The sequence below is a fragment of the Callorhinus ursinus genome, unplaced genomic scaffold (genome assembly GCF_003265705.2).
Source record: "Callorhinus ursinus isolate GAN/ISIS: 27379988/994484 unplaced genomic scaffold, GSC_fseal_2.0 scaffold17, whole genome shotgun sequence".
NCBI classification, from domain to species: Eukaryota; Metazoa; Chordata; class Mammalia; order Carnivora; family Otariidae; genus Callorhinus; species Callorhinus ursinus.
Window position 1 is genome coordinate 36,265,038 of NW_027397079.1, and position 22,605 is coordinate 36,287,642.

General features: G+C 33.5%; 1 protein-coding gene across 1 annotated transcript in view; it reads left to right on the plus strand.

Moving 5' to 3' along the window:
- Nucleotides 1-22,605, plus strand: part of LOC112834434 (disintegrin and metalloproteinase domain-containing protein 5-like) — a 137,061-nt gene that overhangs the window by 111,739 nt on the left and 2,717 nt on the right. Inside the window, exons 16-20 of the mRNA XM_073902638.1 lie at nucleotides 365-584; nucleotides 5,627-5,710; nucleotides 6,613-6,724; nucleotides 17,545-17,704; nucleotides 19,397-19,447. Of these exons, the coding sequence (XP_073758739.1) occupies nucleotides 365-584; nucleotides 5,627-5,710; nucleotides 6,613-6,724; nucleotides 17,545-17,704; nucleotides 19,397-19,447 (627 nt within the window). The remainder of the gene's footprint in view (nucleotides 1-364; nucleotides 585-5,626; nucleotides 5,711-6,612; nucleotides 6,725-17,544; nucleotides 17,705-19,396; nucleotides 19,448-22,605) is intronic.

The following is a 22,605-nucleotide window of genomic DNA, read 5'->3' on the forward strand; positions in this document are numbered from 1 at the left end:
CCTACAAGTGACATGTATTCAGTGCCTCTAATGTAACAACAATGATATTTGTAGTGAGATTTATTCTATTTTACTAAGGAAAGAATTGAAGACTGATGATAATTTGCTCAAATTTCAGAAGCTAATATAAGACAGGCCAGGGCTGTCAGATTGCAGATATCATTAATTTTTCTTTTGGCACATAGCCTCACAGAACAAAAAGAGCCACTTTGTACATAAATCAGTGTGCTCAAAAAGTTTCCTGAGAGAATATTGTTGAGACCTGGAGTTAAACTAGTAAGATATATTTTTTTTAAGAGGCATATTAGCAATCTGTGTTATTTTAGTAAATAAGAAAATTTTCTTTTCTGCCTTATGCTTCTAGTAATCTTCTATGTGGAAAATTAGTTTGTGCCTGGCCACACAAAGCATTAGTATCACGTGCAAATTTATCTGTGATTTACACACATGTCCGAGAAGAAATGTGTGTAAGTACATTTCGAAACACAGAAAAGAAACCTAAAAATCCATGGACAACATATGAAACACCTGAAGATAGAGATGATACATTTGTACAAGATGGCACTGTGTGTGGTCCTGCTATGGTAATTAGAACTACAAAATTTCAAGTGTTTTACAAATTATTTTTTATAGTTATACTCATTTTGACAATATACTAAGCAATTCATTTTGAAACAGCCTTGTTAAAATAATAGTCACCCATGATATATACAATTCATTGCTTTTGATTAATGTATGGAATTGTATAACCACCACCATATCCAGTTTTAGAACATGCCATTACTCTTGCCCATAAACAACATATCCAACTTTCCCAATTATTAACATCTAACAATAATATGGTATATTTGCTATAGTCAGTGAACTAATAATGTTCATACATTATATTAAATAAATTCCATACTTCATTCAGATTTATCTTACCTAATGTTTTTCCCAGGATTCACCCAGAATGCCACATTACATTTATTAATTATATATTCATAGGCTTCTCTTGACAGTGATGGTTTCTCATAATTTCTTTGTTCTTGATGGCCTTGACATTTTCAAAAACTGGTCAGGTATTCTGTAGTATGTCCCTCAAATTAAGATTTGTCTGATGTTTCTCTTATTATTAGACTGGGTTTATGTATTCTTGGGAGGAAGACCTCAGAGGTAAAGTATCTTTCATCATATCAAGTGTTGATGTTAACCTTGATCACCTGCCTGAGATAATATTTGTCAAATTTCTCACTGTTAAGTTACTCTTTATTTCCCTTTCCATACTATATTTCCTTAAAAGAAGTTACTGTGTATAGCCCATACTTAAGGAGTAAGAAGTTATGTTTCACCTTCTTGGGGGCTCAGTAGCTACATAAATTATTTTGAATTCCTCTGCACCAAAGGTTTGTCTGTTCTCCATTTATTTATTCAGTCATTTATTTGTAACAGTATAGACTCATGGATATTTATGTTATGGTCTGGGTTAGAATCCAGTACTACTTTATTGATTTCATTGTTCAAGTTTTTCTAGCTTTGGCCATTGGGAGTTCTTTCCATTGACTCCTGTCTCTTTGACAAACTCTTAACATTGTGAGATGTTTTTTTTCTTTTTGAGTGCTTCCTTACTTTCCAGAATCACAAGATGTTCTACATTCAGATTGAATGTTTCCGGCCCCAGTTCCTAAAATCAGCCATTCTCCAAGGAACCCTGGTTCATTTGAATGGGAAATGATATTTAGAAACCAAGATCTAGGTATTAATTTTGCTTTTTGCTATTGGGAGTGTCACTTCTGGCCCCATCAGCAGACAGAGCTAGGAAATGTATATCTATATATGATTCATACATATGAAAACATAGATATATATAAATGAATATATGTATAAATATATGTATATCCACTATTTTATATATATATATTTCTATATCTACTTGTCTACATTAAAAAACGTGAGGTCAAAATTACACTTTCAAATTGAATCCATAATATAGGGTTCATTCTAGCCTTCTATCTTTTCATATTTGTGACAGTTTTCTTTGATAGTGATATACTTTGACACTTTCTTTGACAGTGATATATGTGAATTCTATCCTTGGATGTCTTTGGAATACACATTAAGCTATCTCGAATTGCTAGCTCATTCCACTATGAAATTATTCTTGCCCTTAGCCTGAAGTGAATTATTTGGGTTAATTCATTTTTCCTCCTTAACATGGTTAGATTATTCATTTGAAAAACAGTAAGCTTTTTGGATTTCTCCCTGTCCTGTTCATTTTATTTTATTTTATTTTCTGATATGTGAAATATAAAATGATTTTTAAGATTCAAAACTATAGGGGCACCTGGGTGGCTCAGTTGGTTAAGTGCCCAACTCTTGATTTTAGTTCAGGTTGTGATCTCAGGTTTGTGAGATTGAGCCTCAAGACTGGTTCTGTGCTCAGCACAAGTCTGCTTGTGTCTTTCCCTCTGCTCCTACCCTCCCCCGCACACCTACGCACATGTGTTCTCTCTCTCTCAAATAAATAAAAACTTTTAAAAAATTTTAAAAAAGATTCAAAGCTATATATGGTTATACTCAGAGAATTATCATTTTTATCCTTCTACTCCATTCCCATCCCTGCAAACCTTCTATCCATTCTCATTACTCTCCCCTACTCCCAATAGAGAAACAATTAGATTTTATTATTAGTTTCTATTATTTTAGTTTTTATTTAGTTTTAGTTATCTTACCTTTTATTTTTTGCACAATGGAGCAGATATGTACATTTTTTATATCTCCTTTGTTAAACAAAAAGTAGTATACATGCTATAAATGCTTTTGCACTTTTTTTTTGCTTAAACATTTTGTGGTAATTAGTTTACATCAGTTCTAGAATGCTTCCTTATTATTTTATATTTTCTGGCTGAATTTTATTTATTAAAATTAATGCAATTTTTCCATTATGAAATAATACATACACATCAAAAATGACTTGAAAATACAGAGAAGGAAAAAATCATTCATAGTACCATCACCTAGAGATAAATTCTCTTTATATTTCAGAACACATATTTCCAGTATTTTTAGTGTTTATAACATTTTTTCAGTTTTAATATTACAAAATTAATAGAAATATAAATTATAAATGTAATATATCTTTGAATAATTTTTGAAATGGAGAAAAATATTAAGAAGGAAAACCATTACACAGAATTCACTTACCCAGGATTAGCCACAGTTATTGGTGGTCTTTTTTTTCTTTGATTAAACTTTTAATTTTGAAATAATTATACTTTAATGGAAAGTAAAATAGGTTAGAGATGTCCTATCTATCCTACACCCAGATTGTCTTAATATCTTTAACCTGTAAAATATAAAAGACAGGATATTGACTTTGGTAGAAACCTTATTTAGATTTCATCTCTTTTTACAAGAATGTGTATGTGTGTGTGTGTGTGTGTGTGTGTGTGGTGTGTGTGTGTAGTTCTGTGCAATTATATAACGTGTATATTCATGAAACCACCATCACAATCAGAATACCGAGCTGTTCCAGCACCAAAATGGAACTCTATCATGGCTTCATTTTTAGTCATACCTTTCCCTGTATGCCTATGCTGTGTTCTAATCAGTTCTCTATCTCTATAATTCTGTCATTTGGAGAATGTTATAATAATAGAATTATGTAATAACCTCTAGAGGTTAGTTTTTGTTACCCAGTGTAATATCCTTGGGATCTATCTAGAAAGCCACATGTTGTCCAATAGTTCATATTTAGTGCTGAGTAATATACCATTGTATGAATATACCACAGTTGGCCTAACGATTCTTTCTTTTTTTAGTGTCATTCTTTATATTTATTTTTTTATTATGTTCAGTTAGCCAACATAATAGGCTAGGACCTTGGTGAGTATTTTGGCATCCATGTTCATCAGGGATATTGATCTGTAATTCTCTTTTTTGGTGGGGCCTTTGCCTGGTTTGGGGATCAGGGTAATGTTGGCCTCATAGAATGAGTTTGGAAGTTTTCCTTGTGTTTCTATTTTTTGAAACAGCTTCAGTAGAACAGGTATTATTTCTTCTTTAAATGTTTGGTAGAATTCCCCTGCAAAGCCGTCTGGCCCTGGACTCTTGTTTTTTGGGAGGTTTTTGATTACTGCTTCAATTTTGTTATTGGTTTTTGGTCTATTCTGATTGTCTGTTTCTTCCTGTTTCAGTCTTAGTAGTTCATAAGTTTCCGGGAAGGCATCCATTTCTTCCAGGTTGTTTAATTTGTTGGCATATAGTTGCTGGTAATAATTTCTAATAATTGTTTCTATTTTCTTGGTGTTAGTCATGATCTCTTCCCTTTCATTCATGATTTTGTTGATTTGGGTCCTTTCCCTTTTCTTTTGGATAAGTCTGGCCAGTGGTTTATCGATCTTATTAATTCTTTCAAAGACCAACATCTAGTTTTGTTGATCTGTTCTACTGCTTTTCTGGTTTCTATTTCATTGATCTCTGCCCTTATCTTTATTATTTCTCTTCTCCTGCTTGGTTAGGTTTTATTTGCTCTTCTTTCTCCAGTTCCTTTAGGTATAAGGTTAACTTGTGCAGTTGGGATTTTTCTACTTTTTTGAGAGAGACTTGGATGGCTATGTATTTCCTTCTTAAGACCACCTTTGCAGTATCCCATAGGTTTTAGACCAATGTGTTTTCATTCTCATTAGTTTCCTTGAATTGCTTAAGTTCTTCTTTAATTTCCTGGTTGATCCAATCATTCTTTAGCAGGATGCTCTTTAACTTCCAAGTGTTTGAGTTCCTTCCAAATTTTTCTTGTGATTGAGTTCCAGTTTCAAAGCACTGTGGTCTGATAACATGTTGGGAATAATCTCAATCTTGTGGTATCAGTTGAGACCTGATGTGTGACCCAATATGTGGTCTATTCTGGAGAAAGTCCCATGTGCACTCGAGAAGAATGAGTATTCTGTTGTTTTAGGATGGAATGTTCTGTATATATCTACAAAGTCCATCTGGTCCAATATGTCATTCAAAGCTGTGAAGTCCATTTGGTCCAGTAAACACTCATTTTCTTTGGAGGCTTTTTAGCCACCTCATTATTGGGAGTCTCTCATTGCCCTATTACCTCATATAATTATCTGTTATCCTTGCTGTTCTCTTTCTCATCATTTTTTTCTCATGGAATAGTAAACTATCTTTCTGTGCTACTCATACCCATGATTTTAAGACCCCAACCTTCCACCTCATAGTTCTCAACCTTAGTTGCTCCAATAATCATGTGGACCCTGTACCCAGAGATTTTGATAGAAATGTCTCAGGTGGAGCCTGGGCATAGGTATTTTTTAAATGCTTCTTGGATTGTTCTTGAACTCAGGAATTAGTCAAATTATTTTTCTAAGTACTTCCCTTTGTAAGTGGAGTTCGAGTGCTAGATGGTAAGAAAATAAAACTTCTAACTTCTCACATATGGTTACATCTTTAAAATCTGAAGTCACATAGCTTATTTCACATTTATTTCAATGTTTCAATTATTACCATATTTTACTTTTTGTATTTTTATGCCAATTCTTGATAGTATGAATTCTGAAACTTTCTTGAAATTTTCTTATGTATTATCCATGAATACAATCTGATTATGTGACTATTCTTCACTTCCTTTTGCTTTTAGTATTGCCTCAGATTTAAGTGTGTAGAAGTTCAATACCAGATAACAAATGAAGAGTGCAATTCTACTTATTGCAATAGCCATGGAGTAAGTAATTTCAATTTTCATTTTAGCAAGATGCTTTGAACAATGCTGTAAAACAGTTTGGAGATTTAAAAAAAATCATTAAAATGATTTTCATGCTGCTTGGTGTCATTTAATAGTTTATAATTTATAACTTCTATCTTATTTTCTTAAGAAATCTTGCCAAGGGCACCCGGGTGGCTCAGTTGGTTAAGTGACTGCCTTTGACTCATGATCCTGGAGTCCCGGATCGAGTCCCACATCAGGCTCCCTGCTCAGTGGGGAGTCTGCTTCTCCCTCTGACCCTACCCCCTCTTGTGCTCTCTCTCTCACTCTCTATCTCTCTCTCAAAAACATAAATAAAATCTTAAAAAAAAAAAGAAATCTTGCCAAACTATTTGTTAGAGAAGATAGAAACATTTAAGGTGATTCTGGATGTATAAAGTGTTTGGAAAATAAAAGGGGTGGATGTGCTATATGCACCATGTATTATTATATAACCAAAATGATCTTATTTTCACAGAAAGAAGGTAGAAACTGGTAAACAAAGGTCATTAGAATTTTCTTTCTAGTCTTGCTTGTTAATTCAGAGTCTGGGCTGTTCTGTGAAACTAGCAACTAAATGATAGTGGCAAGTTACTGGTAATTGCCAGTATTTGGATCTGGCCATGGAAAGAGTTGAAGAATTTTTAAAAAAACTGCTTTGTTAGCAGAAGCTAAATATGCTTTCTAAAGTATGGACAATTCCAAGAGAAAATTTGTGAAAATTTATTGAATTGTCTTTTTAAGTTAAATTCTCTGGAATGAATAAATTCTCTGAAATAAATTTCTCTGTTGAATAAGTATAGAATATTCATTGCTCTCTATTGAAAACCATCTTTGTACATAAAAAAACCCCCAATTGTTCTATTTTCTGATTACTGCAGGTTTGCAACAATTTAAATCACTGCCACTGTGAAAAGGGGTTTGACCCTCCTACATGCGTGCAGAAGAAGGGAGAATTTGGAAGTATAGATGATGGGCACAAGGCTCCATCTGGTTAGTCTTTCACATTTCATGAATCAAAGACAACATGTAAGAGAAAAAATTAAGTGTAGGTTCAAAGCTACGTTACAAAGCAACTGATACCAACAAACATATTTTTGTTTTATTTGTAAGATTTTTTGAAGATCTAAGGCAGTACAAGTTCGTTCTGTACTTTTTATATCAACATTGACATGGTCTACTAACAAAAAAGTGTACCCAGTGTTAGGCAACATAAAAGTAGAAATTCCAGTGCATAAAATTTGACTAGTTAATTTAGATTGTTCACTTTGGATTTTCTCATACATTTCTGGTTTAAAATAGTGTTTGTTAGTAGTCATTGTTATATTAATGCCAGCAGATTCTTTGAGGCTATCTTTTATTCCTTGTTGCTGCATTGTAAGGACTCCAGTCCAATCTTTTGAACTATTCTCTCTAGAATCTCTCTACTGGGGTTCCTGAGTATTATTTGGAGATTAAGCAGTCCTGGATAGGACTGAGGACACGTGTGGGGGGGGCAGATATTCCCTGGTTTTAGAAGATATTGGAGGCCACCTAGAATAACCTGGGAGCAGAGACTGTCTACCCTCACCCCCTTTCCTTTTGGGGCAAATAAATACTGAAACTCCTTGGCAGATTTACTTGAACCTTGGTTACTAGGGGGAAGGCATACCTAGGGTGACCAACTTTTTACAGAGTTAACACACAGCCATGTTAGACTGTATATCAGACCAAAAAAAAAGGGGGGGGAATAATAGTTTAACAGGTAACATAATTATACACATACATTATTTTCACATAAATATGTGTAGAATAGATATTTATTTAAAATTACATATCTGTATTATTGATTTTTTGTTACATAAATGCTATTATTTAAGCGAAACAATAGAGCTAGTTACTAGTGTCAATTGATAGTAGTTTATAGTACAACCAATTAAGCAAGTAATATATGTGAGCAAAAATGTAACAATATTTTATAATGAGGACAATATTATATAATATAGCCTTTGAAATAGCAATTGATATTTACCTCTTTTTAAAAAGTCTTTACTGGATATTTAAATTTTGTAGGCTTATTGTATAATATTAAGATTCATAAATGTAAGAATTTTCAAAGGGGGAATATAAATAAGAAAAATTAAAAGTTTGCCCTATACTTAATAAAAAATAATAATGACAGGATTCTTTCTTTCTTTTCTTTTCCTTTTTTTTTAAACTAATGAATCATTGAACACTACATCAAAAACTAATGATGTACTATATGTTGGTTAATTGAACTTAATTTAAAAATAATAAAAAATAAAAGGATTCTTTCTGTTCTATGATATGGTCAGATATATTTTTGGCTCCTTCTTTTTCATTTTCCAATTATATTTCTCTGTATTGCTTGCAACCTTTCAGACATCCTTCCTTTAACCAGCAGCAAAATAGAATAGAGCCAGATGTACAATTGCTTTTGATTTGAAGCTCTATTTTATCAAGTCACATTTACTGAATTCAGGTGTCAGTCCATTGTGATGGCCTCAGCAAAGATCTCCCACAAAAGCATTTGAACGTGACATACTTGGGTTTGTTTTTTTTTTAACTAGACACAGATTTTTAGACTTGTAGAAATTATTTTGCAGCTCTCCAAAAATATTCATTAGCTTTGTTTCTGTAGGTGTCTTCTGAAGGACCAGGTACCCATCAGTCAGTTCCTTTGCATATTTAATTCATTATATAGGCTGCCCATTTCAAAAATGTTCATCATTTTTAAGCACTCTAAAGCACATTGGATGTCAGAAGTTAAATCTCTTTTTCTTAGGGAACGTGGTTGAAAGCATAGAGGTAATTCGCATTTGTGAAATCTAAGTTGAATTACAAATAAATTATGATTTTAACAAAGGTACTGAGAAGGTCCTGTTTCACTGCTTGCCTTTTTCTAGTTACATTTTTTGAGTTCTGAAGCAGTCTTAGTCCCAAAAATATGAGTCATAGGTATAGTCCATGATTTCCCCTAGGATTCACAAATTATCAAATTTTCAGAGAAACAGCATGTAGATTTCTGTTCTTACTGCAACCTTTCTATTTTCCTTCTCAATGTATTTAAAAATTAAAGAAGTACATTATTGTCCAGCCTTTCAAGAGCAAGATTTTATGCCAGGCTAGTATTCTAACACACCTCATAATACTGGTAACACTAAGAGCCATCTTGTATGCGTCCATGTCTGAGGAAGCCATCGCCTTCCCATTTCATAAAGTTTTTTAAAAAAATCCCATTACCAGCTTCCTTACATTTTGAGGAAACTAAAAGTGACCAAAAGCTTTCATCAGGAAAGCCTGTATATAACACTCTATTCAGTGTTGTGTCCAAGGTGTGTAGGATATTTAGCAGGTGAGATCTTTTCCTTTTCTTTGATAGGAAGCTTATAGACTGAATAGGATTTGCAGAAGTTTACATTTGCACTGGGGCCTGCTAACTATGCATATAGATCAACAAAGTCTAGTTTGGATTTGAGCAAGATAACAAATTTTTTTATGTTTTCTGTAATTTCATTAAAATCTGCATAGAAATTACATTTATTTTAAACTTCATTTTTAAAATCAAATTGCCTAAGTGCTGGGGATTATTTTGCTGCCTTATTCACTTGGTAAGATATGACAGAATCATTGCTACACTTAAGGGGTCAAAAAATGTTATAACAGTTCTCACATTTTTCTCCCATGGGACATTTTAGTGCAATCTGTGAACCAGGAAATGTAACCTCACTTGGTTTTGTAGAGCAATGAAGGGAATGAGTGATAGGGCAGTGCATGTTTGTTCCTATGGTGTGCCAAAGCTAATGCTAATTTGCTAGTTATTTTTGTCAGGACATTGGTGTCTTTTGGGGAGAGAAAAGTTGTTGCTGTTGTTTTTAATTTGGGAAACAAAAAAATGTAGTTGATTTAAAAATACTTGCTTATTTTATCCAAGAAATTTGAGATTCAACCTCCAAATATGCTTTCACATCACCTTCTCCACCATACTTATTCCAAATTCTTTTTTTTTATTTGAGATATAATTGACATATAACATTATATTAGTTTCAGGTGTACAATATAATGATTCAATATTTGTATACATTGTGAAATAATTGCTATAAGTCTAGTTAGCATCCATCACATACATAGCTACAGGTTTTTTTTCTTGTGATGAGAATTTTTAAGGTCTATTCTCTTAGCAACTTTCAAATATGTAATACAGTATTATTTACTATAGTTTCCATGCTGTATTTACACTCCTAGGAATTATTTATTTTATAACTGGAAGTTTGTACCTTTTGACCCCCTTCATCCATTTCACTCAACCCTCCACACCACTGGCAACCATCAATCTTTTCTCCGTATCTATGAGCTTGTTTTTTCTTTTCTTTTTTTTTTAGATTCCACATATAAATGAGATTGTGCAAATATATCATATTAGTGTCTGACTTATTTCACTTAGCATAATGCTCTCGAGATCCATCCATGTCATTACAAATGGCAAGATTTCATTCCTTTTTATGGCTGAATAATATTCCATTGTATATATATATTTGACCACATTTTCTTTATCCATTCGTTCATTGATGGACATTTAGGTTGTGTTCATATCTTGCCTATTGTAAATAATGCTGCAGTGAACATGGGCAGTGCATATATAATTTTGAGGTAGTGTTTTCATTTTCTCTGGCTATATACCCAGAAGTGGAATTGCTGGATCATATGGTAGTTCTATTTTTAATTTTTTAAACTCCCCCTCCATACTGTTTTCCATAGGGGCTGCCTCACTTTATATTTTTACCAATGGTGCTCAAGGGTTCTTTTTTCTCCATATTCTTGCCAACACTTATTATTTCTTGTCTTTTTGGTAATAGCCATTTTAACATGTGTGAAGTGCTATCTCCTTATGGTTTTCACTTGTATTTCCCTGATCATTAGTGATGTTGAGCATTTTTCATGTACACCTTGGCCATTTGAATGTCTTTGGAAAAATTTCTATTGAGGTCTTGTGCCTAGGATTATTTGAGTTTTTTGCTAGTGAGTTAGATGAATTCTTAATATATTTTGGATATTAACCCCTCATCAGATATATTATTGGTGAATATTTTCTCTCATTCAGGAGGTTACCTTTTAATTTTGTTGGTGATTTCCATCACTGTGCAGATTTTTAGTTTGGTGTAGTCCCACTTGTTTGTTTTTGCTTTTGCTGCCTTTACATTAAAAAAATTATCACCAAGATTGATATCAAGGAACTTACCACCTATATTTTCTTCTAGGAGTTTTATGGTTTCAGGTACATTCAAGTCTTTAAAACATTTTAATATTTGTTTATAATATAATATAGTCCAATTTCATTCTTAACATGTGAATATCCAGTTTTTTCAATACCATTTATTTAAGAGACTGTCCTTTCCCCCATTTAATATTCTTGGCTCCTTTGCTGTAAATTAATTGACCACGTATGTGTGGGTTTATTTCTGCATCCAAATTATTTTCATCATATTGTATAATATGCTCTGTTTGGTTATTTATTTCCTTAATCCAGTTGCATGTGTCCTTCCATCTGTCATTAAAAATAGTCATTTAGCCTTCAAGATCATGTGATGTCTGGGTCATACTGGTTAGTGTTGTAATCATTCTGATTATCATTATCTGAGCTCTTAGGAAACATGATTACAATATTGACAACATGAAAAATTAAATTAGCACTCTCTTGACACAAAGCACAACAGTTAATCCAAAGACTAAGTCAAAGATGGACTATTAAAGATTTCAATACCCTTCGGTTGCACACTTAAGTCACATCACTCAGAATGAATCACAAATTACAATTGTCGACATCAGCAGTCAGAGTTAAAAACAGAAACTACAGAAGGCAGGTAAGTTATGCTTTATTCTTTTGACACCAAACAATGTTGCTTTTAATCCTTATTTTTTCAGCTTCCATATGGATTTTTTTCTTTTGCTTCAACCCTCCAAACCAGTTGCCATAACTCAAAAAATTTCCCATCTCAGGAATGGATTATTCAGTATTTGAGACCTTGTATATGACAGCTTGGATCGTCCCAGGAAAATGTTCATGTTTGGTTTCCCTAGGTCACTCTGGGTCCTGATGGCAGTAGAATGGTGGTGCCTGAGCCTGGGATCAGAGGAAAACTTTCAATCCAGCTAGTTTCATTTAGTCAGCTGCCATAGAGTGTGTCTTCATCAATGTATTCTGGGGCCTGTAGATCTACTCTGAAAGCCCTGGGCTGGTATGCTGTTGGATGCATGCACTTTCTGTCCCCAAATGGTCCCTTCTGGGGCCCTGTACCCAAAGATGAGCACTGAACTCAATGTGGGGGATGCCCTTGTGATGTCAAATGTGTTTTGGGGCATAAAGATGAGAGGCAAGGTGATCTTAAGGAGCCCAGTTTCTTTAATACCCTTATTCTATTTATTTTGTATATCACTAATTATCTTAACAAAATATGGCTTGGAAAAAACTAAAATTATGGAATTCATGATGGCTTTATTTATAGCCAATACATTAGCAACTTTTGTTAATATTTCATGGATATTATCAAAGAATGTATAACCATTTTACAGCATTACATATATAGATATAACTACCTAAATATACATATGTACATAATTGAATATATATGTGTATGTGTGTGTATGAGTTACCTGTTATTTGCATATTCTAGAATCTAAATTCTCCTATATTTTTGTCTACTTTTCTATTTCATATATAAAATTAGAGTATATTTTAATTTCACATTATAATTTTTCTTTCAAAATTTTTATGTAATCCTAACTCCAGAAATTACCACTAATAATACTATACATTATTCCTGATTTCAAAAGTTATTACTCCTAGGAAAACTTCTAATATTTTTTTGGAGTTATTATCAATATTTTAAATCCATGACAAACTAGTAGTAAAAAGAAATCCATTTGCATCTCTTTAATTTCATGAAGCTTCCCATTTACCTATGGTTATAGGAAATTTATAATTCTGTTGTGTATTGCTCTTTCATCACTCTTGACAATCTATTTTACTAATTTTTTCACCCTCTTTCACATACACACATATTTATATATGTATGTTTACTTGTAAAATACACATAACTTAAAATTTACCATTTTAACCATTTTTAAGTCTATAATTCAGTGACATTGCCCATTTTTGTGCAACCACCATCCATCTCCAGAACTCTTCATATTGCAGAACTGAAAGTGTATACTCATTAAATGATAACTCCCCAATCCCTTCTCCCCTAGCTCCTGGCAACCACCATTCTACTTTCTGTGTCTAAGAATTTCACTACTTCTGAGACCCCATATAAGTGGAATCACACAGTATTTGTCAGGTTGTATCTGGCTTATTTTACTTAGCACAATGTCTTTAAAGTTCATGTTGGAACATCTGTCATAATTCCTTTTTAAAAAACTTTTTTCAAAAAATTTTATTTGAAAGAGAGAGCACAAGCAAGGGGAAGAGCCGAGGTAGAAGCAGAATACCTACTGAGCAGGAAGCCTGATGAGGGGCTTGATCCCAGGACCCTGAAATCATGACCCGAGCTGAAGGCAGACGCTTAACCAACTGAGCCACCCAGGCACCATAATTCCCTTTCTTTTTAAGGCTAATAATATTCCATTACATGTATGTACTACATTTTGCTTATCCATTCATCTGTCAATGGACAATTGGGTTACTTCCAAGTTATAGTTATTGTGAATACTGCTGCTATGAACATGGGTGTTTAAGTATCTGTTTGAGTCCATGCTTTCAATAATTTGGGGTATATACCTAGATGTGGAATTGCTAGATAATATGGTATTTCTATGTTTAACTTTTTTGAAGAATCTCCATACTGTTTTCCACAGAGGATGCATTATTTTACATTCCCACCAACAGTGCACAAGGATTCCAGTTTCTCCACATCCTTGCCAACACTTGTTATTTTCTGTTTTGTAAATAGTAGCCAACCTGATGGGTGTAAGCTGATAACTCATTTTGGTTTTGATCTCTCTATAGGTATAGAATGATCTATGGATCAGAAATTACCTTTTTCATTTTTAAGAATATTATCATTTTGTTGAAAATTGTTATCAGGGGCACCTGGGTGGCTCAGTTGGTTAAGCAGCTGCCTTTGGCTCAGGTCATGATCCCAAAGTCCTGGGATGGAGCCCCATGTCAGGCTCCCTGCTTAGTAGGGAGCCGGCTTCCCCCGTCTCCGCCTACTTGTGCTCTGTCTCTGCCAAATAAATAAATAAAATCTTAAAAAAAAAAAGAAAGTTGTTATTAGAAGGTCTTTCTGTCACTGTATTTTTAATTTGTTACTTTTTACATATAGGAAGTCTACAGATTTTTGTGCATGCATTTTATCAATGGGTTATCACTATTTTCAAGTCTTTTAGCTTTTAAGGCAGTTAACTGATGTAACTGCAATTAATAATTTTTCCACACCTTTTTAATAATAATAATTTCTTTATTTCCTCTTCTTTGGTTAATCTCCACCCCCTTCTCATAATTGCCCTGGGTAATCCATTCAGAATAAAAGGAAATAATCACAAAAGAGCTGATCATTATTTTACTCCTAGGAAAACTTCTAATATTTTATCATGAAAAGGATGCTGCTTTTGATTCAATATGTTTATCTTATTGAGAAAATATTTATCTCTTCCAATTGTATTTAAAATCAGGAATGTTTTTTGGGTTTTATTAAATATGTTTATGACATCTATTAACTGATCATATTATTTTTGTATTGCCTTTGAAGATTTTCTAATACTAAACCATCTTGTCTTTTAGCCTGAAGTTCTCTAGACTATTAGGTAGTGAATGTTTCTGGGAAGGAAAGTTTTAATAGGAGTTCCATGGCTATTTCTTTCTCCCTTTAAGGAATGCTCTGGGGACTAAACAACCTCATCTATATTTTCATGAAAACACGCTGTATTCATCTGCTTGAGCTATCATAACAAAATACCACAGACGGTGTCTTAAACAATAGAAATTAATTTTCTCACAGTTGTGGAGGCTAGAAATCTGTGATCAGGGTGCTGGCAAGTTTGTTTTCTGATAACTCTCTTCCTGGCTTGCACATGATCACCTTCTTGCTGAGTCCATGCATGGCCTTTTCTCAGTGTATGTGGAGAGAGAGTACTCTATGGTCTAACTAATTCCATCAGATTAGGACCTCACCCTTATGACCTCACTTAACCCTAATTACCTCCCAAAGGTCTTCTCTCCAAGTACCATCACACTGAGTATTAGGGCTTCAATTCATCATATGAATTTTGGGGAACAATTCAGTCCATAAAATTCCATCCCATAGTCCTCTCAAATTCATGTCCTCCTTGTATGCAAAATACAGGTACCCCTATTTCAGCAGCTCCAAAAGTCTTAACCCATCCTGGCACTGATTCCAAATACAAAGTTTCATCTAAGTATCATGTAAATCAGGTATACGTGAGACTCACGAATGATTTATCCTGAAGCAAAATTCCTTCCTGTTTTGAGCCCATAAAACTGGACCAGTTATGTGCTTCTAAAGAACAGTAGTGAGACAGGCATAGGATAGATATTCTCATTCTGAAAGAAAGAAATTGGAAAGGACAGGATGACAGATCCCAGTAAATACAAAACTTAGCAAGCTAACTTCCATTAGATTTTTAAAAAAAATTTTTTTATGTTAATCACCATACATGACATCATTAGTTTTTGATGTAGTGTTCCATGATTCATTGTTTGTGCATAACACCCAGTGCTCCACGCAGAACATGCCCTCTTTACTACCCATCACCAGGCTAACCCGTCTCCCCACCCGCCTCCCCTCTAGAACCCTCAGTTTGTTGCTCAGAGTCCATCGTCTCTCATGGTTCATCTCCCCCTCCGATTCCCCCCCTTCATTTTTCCCTTCCCGCTTTCTTCTCCTCCTCCTCCTCCCCCTCCCCCTCCTCCTCCTCCTTCTTCTTCTTTTTTTTCTTTCTTCTTCTTTTTTTAACATATTGTATTATCTGTTTCAGAGGTACAGGGCAGACCATTAGATTTTTGTTTCAAGGATATCCTCTTTGGGTTGATAGTCTATCCTCCAAGCCTACTGTAGTGGCAGCATCATCCCATAGTCCTCAGTGACGTCTACCCCACCCCTTTGGCCCTGCCCACGCAACACTTTGCAGCCTCCCTGTCTCCCAGGCACTGGGCTGGGGCAGCCTAGCTGAAATCAAGGAAGGAAGCTCCTGGGCCTGTGATGGGTGAGAAAACCCTGATGATCTCTTAATCACCTTTGGAGCACTCTCTTTTCTTGAAGAATGAAGTATATTGGCAGCCAAATAGCTGTGTTGCCCCACCCTATTCCCTTCGCTCCAACCTGGCAGTGTTTCTGCCTTCATGGATCTCATCCCTGTTCCTTGCTTCTGCTGAGATTGCTGCTAAGATGCAATAATCTCAATATCAAATGACTTTCCAGCCACACATTGGGCATTCTCTCTAAAACGTGTTTCCCCATTTTCTGCAATGGTTTGGCTGAGAATTCTCCAGCTCTCTAAGTTCTGGTATCTCTCTGATGAACACTTCTTCAACTCATCAATCCACTCTCACATTTACTGTAAGCAGTTGGGAGGACCTGAGCTGTACCTGCAATATTTTGCTTAGAAATCTCCTCAGCTGATTATCCAGTTTCATTGCTCACAAGTTTTATCTTGTGAAGCACTGGGGCAGTTCTAAGAGGAGAACATTGAACCATGATCATGCATGACTGTAGCTGGGGGGTGGCTCCTCTACCTGTCAGCTTCCCCATTGTTTCAACTGGCAGAGAAGTGATAGAACAGCATTCCATACCAAATTAAAACAACAACAACAAGAACATGCTAATAAATTGTGGAGAAAGCAGAGTTTGATACATTATAAACCCAGATAGGTGGCTGATATGTACAAAGAGGTGGAAGTTGAGGAGCCACATAGATCAAATGCTCAGGAATGAAAACAGATGTCAACTGAGAATGAATAAGAACTGATGAGGAGGAGGACCTGGGTGGCTCAGCCGGTTAAGCATCAGACTCTTGATTTCAGCTTAGGTTGTGATCTCAGGGTCTTGAGATCAAGCCCTGCATCAGCTCTGCACTCAGTGGGGAGTCTGTTGGAGATTTTCTCTTTCTCTCTCTCTCTGTATGCCCCCCCCAACACCACTTGCAGGCACACACACGTGCTCTCTCTCTCTCAAATAAATAAATCTTAAAAAAAAAAAAAGAACCCATGAGAAAAATGTGACATTAACATTAATTGGAAAGGAATGGGTCAAAGCCATACTTAGCCATGCATTCTACAAAATAATTATAGAGTCACTTTAACAATTTCCTATTGCTATATATTTGACTAAAGGACTTAGTTAAATAATTGTTATTTAGTGACTATTAATTTTTAATTTTTAGAAAAATATTTTAGTAATGTAAGAGAAATTAAATGCCACACTTCCCAGATTTAATTCTCATATTTAGGTACAATCCCAATACTCTCTGTGAGATACATGTTTAAGTTTTGGATAAGTTATATCAGAAAGAAATTGAAGAAATGTTTGTAGGTATTAAACATGTGCTTATGAAAGATTATCTTCAGTCAAATAAATCACTATATGATGTAATGTTGAAAACTCATAGACATCAGTAAAGCACTAGTAACAGTCCATTTTATATGTTAACTTAATATTTAATATTTATTATATTTATAATGTATGTGAGTGCAATGTTTAGTGTTGGGAATAATGTTGGTAATGATATTCCCTCCACATTTTTGTTTGGTTAATACAATCTCTAACATAATATGAGATGGTTATTTTCCATTATAGGTAAAAGCTACTTGAGGGAACAAAATACCACTCCTTCAAAACACCGATTTCTACTCATTTTCTACATTTCTCTACCTGTGCTCATCATCACTGCCATTGTTTTAATAAAGCAGAATAAAATAAGAGAGCTGTGCTACAGAGAGGAAACTGAAAGTGAGAGGTATATACATGTTTATTCTTAGTAAATTCAATGAGTCAAGAAAAAAGTACTCATGTCTCATCAGGAATAATCTAAGACTGTAGGTAGAACAATATGAGGAGAGGTCCAGGGATACATTTCAAACCAGTTTGATGTCCTCCATTTTTTTTTTCTAGTTTTACTCATTAGTAAAACCATTCATTTTACCATTAGGATCACTTGAAGAGGAGATATGACTGCCAAGAGTATAGTGGGGATTTTATTCAGCCTCTTAGTCAGCCAATACTGTCTAAATAGTCTTATTACTAGTCTACTGTCCAAAGGCTTCTGAGAATATATAACACTGCATTTAAAGGGAACTTTCAAAAGATAAATTTTTTAGATACAAGTTCTCAGACAACTCTATTAGAATAGCTCTCTCAATTGAAAATGGTATTTATGAACCTGCTTCCAAAATATTTTTTTCCTAAGGATTTATGCTACTATTTGTAAAGTCATTTCTTAACCAGAAATTACATGTGTAGTTCAAAACACAGGCTATGAGATGGGAGGCAGCATCATGAAATGGGAAAGAAATTACATTTAGCCTCAGAAAACAGTTTTAAATCCTAAATCTTGCATGCAGAAACTATAATACCTTGAGCAAGTGATTTAATCTCTATGTTCTTAAAATTATTCTCTATAACTCTATAAAATGGGAGATAATAATAGCTTTCCAATGTATCATAAATTTTTGGGTATACCAAATCAGTAAGTGAAATCACCACATTATCTGTAATCAGTTACACAAATATTTAGATATAGCTATTAAGCCCCTTATTCATAATTTACTGTATTTTCCCACAGAAGTATTTACCTCTAGTTTTAACTTCCAGGAAATGACAGGAAGAGAAGACACAAATGTGTGTTATGAGAGAAAGAAAAAAATAGAAATTTATAGAAAAATTAACTTAAATTTTGACTGCCACTTCAAGGTTTTGGCTTAATTTGACCTGAGGAATTACAGGTGTCATAGAATCAGAGGGCATGTCTATACAAATGTTGTCCTATAAATAATTGAATAAATGTAAAATGAAGATGAGAGGAGTTAATCAACAAAGCAAGATGGATGATGGCATTTCTTCTAATATTTAGCATCCATCTTTAGATGAATGGATAAAGAAGATGTGGTGTATATACACAATGGAATATTACTCAACCATAAAAAGAATGCTATCTTACCATTTGCAACAACATGAATGAACCTAGAGGGTATAATACTAAGTGAAATAAATCAATCAGAGAAAGACAAATACCATATGATTTCACTCATATGTGGAATTTAAGAAATAAAACAAAGGAACAAACAAAATAAAAAAAAAAAGACAAAAACACAAACTCTTAAATATAGAAAACAAACTGGTTGCCAGAGGGGAGGTGGGTGAGGCGGATAAGTGAAAGAGATGAAGGGGATTAAGAGTACACTTACCTTGATGAGCACTGCGTAATGTATAGAATTGTTGAACCATTATATTGTACACCTGAAACTAATATAACACTCACTGTATGTTAATCTACTTAAAGAAAAGAAAAAAAAACAGTATCTGTTTTATTTTGTTGGAGGGAGACATTTTAATGAATCACTGTTTCTTTGAAAAATATTCTTCATTCAAATAGCCACTTAGTTGTTCAAGATTTTTAAATTTCTCCACTTAAATTTTGTCAATTTCATAGATCTGTGTCAGAAGAAAGCAGCAGTAACAGCAAGTTATCCCCCAGTGTAAGGTGAGTCTAGAACAATGTGATTAGCCATTGTGCATTGTAATTTTTTTTTTTTGGGTGCATTGCATGTTTTGATCATTGTTTAGGAGCACTAAAAAATTGTTAATTTGAGACCAAAACATTTGTTCATAATATGTTTTATGGTTTTCACTGTTATTTAGTGTTATAAACAATAAAACTTGTTTTCATGATATCTCAACCTCTCCTCCCCAACCTATACTAAAGGAGTGATTTTTGTGTACATACACAAGCATCAATAATCACATACTTTGTAGGATTTTTGTTTTGAGCATTGGTAAGGAGCATTTATATCTTAAGGACATTTTACTGCCAAATACAAAGAGGACTAATATTATAAGGGATATTGCTTATGCTTATAGTTATATTATCTCAGAAAAAATTACTGTTAGTAAGATAAAGCCTTGGAATAGTCACTCATTTTACTGTCTTAACTCATTTGGGAAAGTAAATTTAGAGATCAGACTATGGAGTAATCAAACAGAACATTTTATAAAATTATATATTCCCCCTTTATTATCAGTATATAAAAATTTCCCTTACCACATGATGGATAGAATATAAAAGGAGATAATATTTTATATAGCATCCCAGGTTATTTTTCAAGTTATGTCTTCATCCTTGCAGTACAAAGTTGCATGTTACGATATTCATGTAACAAATGTTGAAATAAATGTCTGAACTGAGGACATTCCTAAATTTAAGAGAAGCACTATAAATAAAATAAGATAAAAACAGAGGCAGGGAAAACCATAAGAGACTCTTAACTATAGGGAACAAAGTGAGGGTTAATGGAGGAGAGGTGGGTATGAGATGGAGTAATTGGATGATGGGCATTAAGGAGGGCACTTGATAGAATGAGCACTGGGTGTTATATGCAACTAATGAATCCCTAAATTCTACCCCTGAAACTAATAATACACTATATGTTAATGAAATTGAATTTAAATACGAAATTTTAAAAAATAAAAGAAGCACTGTTAAATATGGACAATCACCTTCTTAATCCTATTGTCAAGGCAGACTGTTTTAAGTTCTACAAAAATTAGTCATATTGTTACTCTCAAGGCGAGACTATACTTCAATTCCTTTAATCACAATGAAATGCATATTACAGGATAGAGAACAATCAAATGGGTTTTTCCCACTATAATCTCTATCAAAAAAGATTGAAAAAGAAATAATTGCACTTGAAGACAGTGGATGGGAAGAAATAAGGAATGAGCAGAAATAAATGAAAAGGAAAATAAACAGAAAAACAACAAAAAATGAGCAAAGAGAGATGCTGATTCTTGAAAAGATTAATGCATATAATTAAAACTACACTGTATTATATAAACCTTTCAAGTAACATCTTTTTTCATTAAGATATAAGTGTATATAAACAGGTTTAGAAAGATATGAGGATATCTCTATGCTTAACTCATTGGAATGTGTATAATGTGTCCTTCACCTAACAACATTTTCTTTCATTAAGACAAGTGTTTGTAAACATTATCTGTTGAATCAGATGGGAATAGAAAAAAAATTTATTCAGTAGTTGAAAATAAAAAGACTAAGGTTATAAAATACCAGTATCAGGTAATAAAATTACATATTTTTAAATCTTTTGGACATTAGAAGAAAAGAGAATACTGGTCATAACTTAAAATCAATAAATTTAAATTTTTAGGTGAAATATATGCATTCTTCCAAAAACACATCTCTCCATCTTTCCCGAAATAGAATAGAGAAAAATTGAAAATTAATAAGTCTTCCATTAAAGATCTGGAAACTGTCATTTGAAGCTTTCTCGCAAAGTTAATACTTGGGCATATTGTTTTCCATGGCATTCATCAGGAACAAAAGAGCCAAGATGAACTGAGCCAGCACTTGCTTAATAACATCATCTTATATTGCATTGAAAAAACAAGTCACAGTACCAAACTCAACATCAGTGAGTGGATGTGTGTGATGTACTCCACCCACTCTAATAGGAGATATTAAAAAGCCACATGGCAAAAAAATATGGATGAATAATCATATACCAGAAAAGAGTGAAGAGTTGGGAAAGTAATTCAAACCATTACATCTTCCAAATATTTAAAAAAAGAAGTAATACCTATCTTACACATACTCATCTGGAAAATATAAAAAGAAGAAGCATTTCCTAAGTTTTTCTATGTGGCTAGTCTAACTTTATTTTTTTTAAATTTTAAATTCAATTAGCCAGGGTATAGTAATCATTAGTTTTTGATATAATGTTCAATGACTCATTAGCTTAGTATATCTAGTCTAACTTTAATACCAAAACTTGACAAAGGCAATACTGGAAAGGAAAATTAACAGATTAATTTCTGATTAAAGATGCAGGAGTTTTAGACAAAACATTTCCAACTAAAACTAGTTAGCATTGTAGAAGATAAATAGCCATGGAGGGGGAGAGTGATCTAGGAATGAAAGGTCGGTTTAAAATTAAAAAGCCAATATAATGTAATTCACCATATTAATAGAAAATGAGAAAAATTATGTGATCATTTTTATAGATGAAGAAAAAATATCCTTTCACTATAAAAATTCCCACTTAACTAGTGATAAAAGAGTTACTGTAATGTGATAAAGGAAATTTGAAAAAAGAAAACATATAGGAAACATTCCAGTTAATGATGAAATTGTGAATGTTCCTTCCTGAGATCAGGAACATATTCATTTCACAATTGTATTCGTTTTCAATATTGTATGGATGATCCTAGCCAGGAAAATAAGGTAAGAAAAAAAAGTAGAAAGATTGGAAATGAAGAATGAATGATGTCCTTGTTTGTAGATGATATGGCTTTGTAGATAGAAAATTCTAAGAAATTACAAACCAATTAGAATTAATAGATGAACGTAAGGTGCCTGTCAGTTATCTTTTAGTTTTGTTGGCTGTTTCCTTTGCTCTGCAAAAGCTTTTTATCTTTTTTAAAAAAATTTTTATTGTTATGTTAATCACCATACATTACATCATTAGTTTTTGATGTAGTGTTCCATGATTCATTGTGCATAACACCCAGTGCTCCATGCAGAACGTGCCCTCTTTAATACCCATCACCAGGCTAACCCATCCCCCCCCAGAAAAGAAGAAACTATCTCAAAATTTTAAAGAGAGAACAACTTATATATAT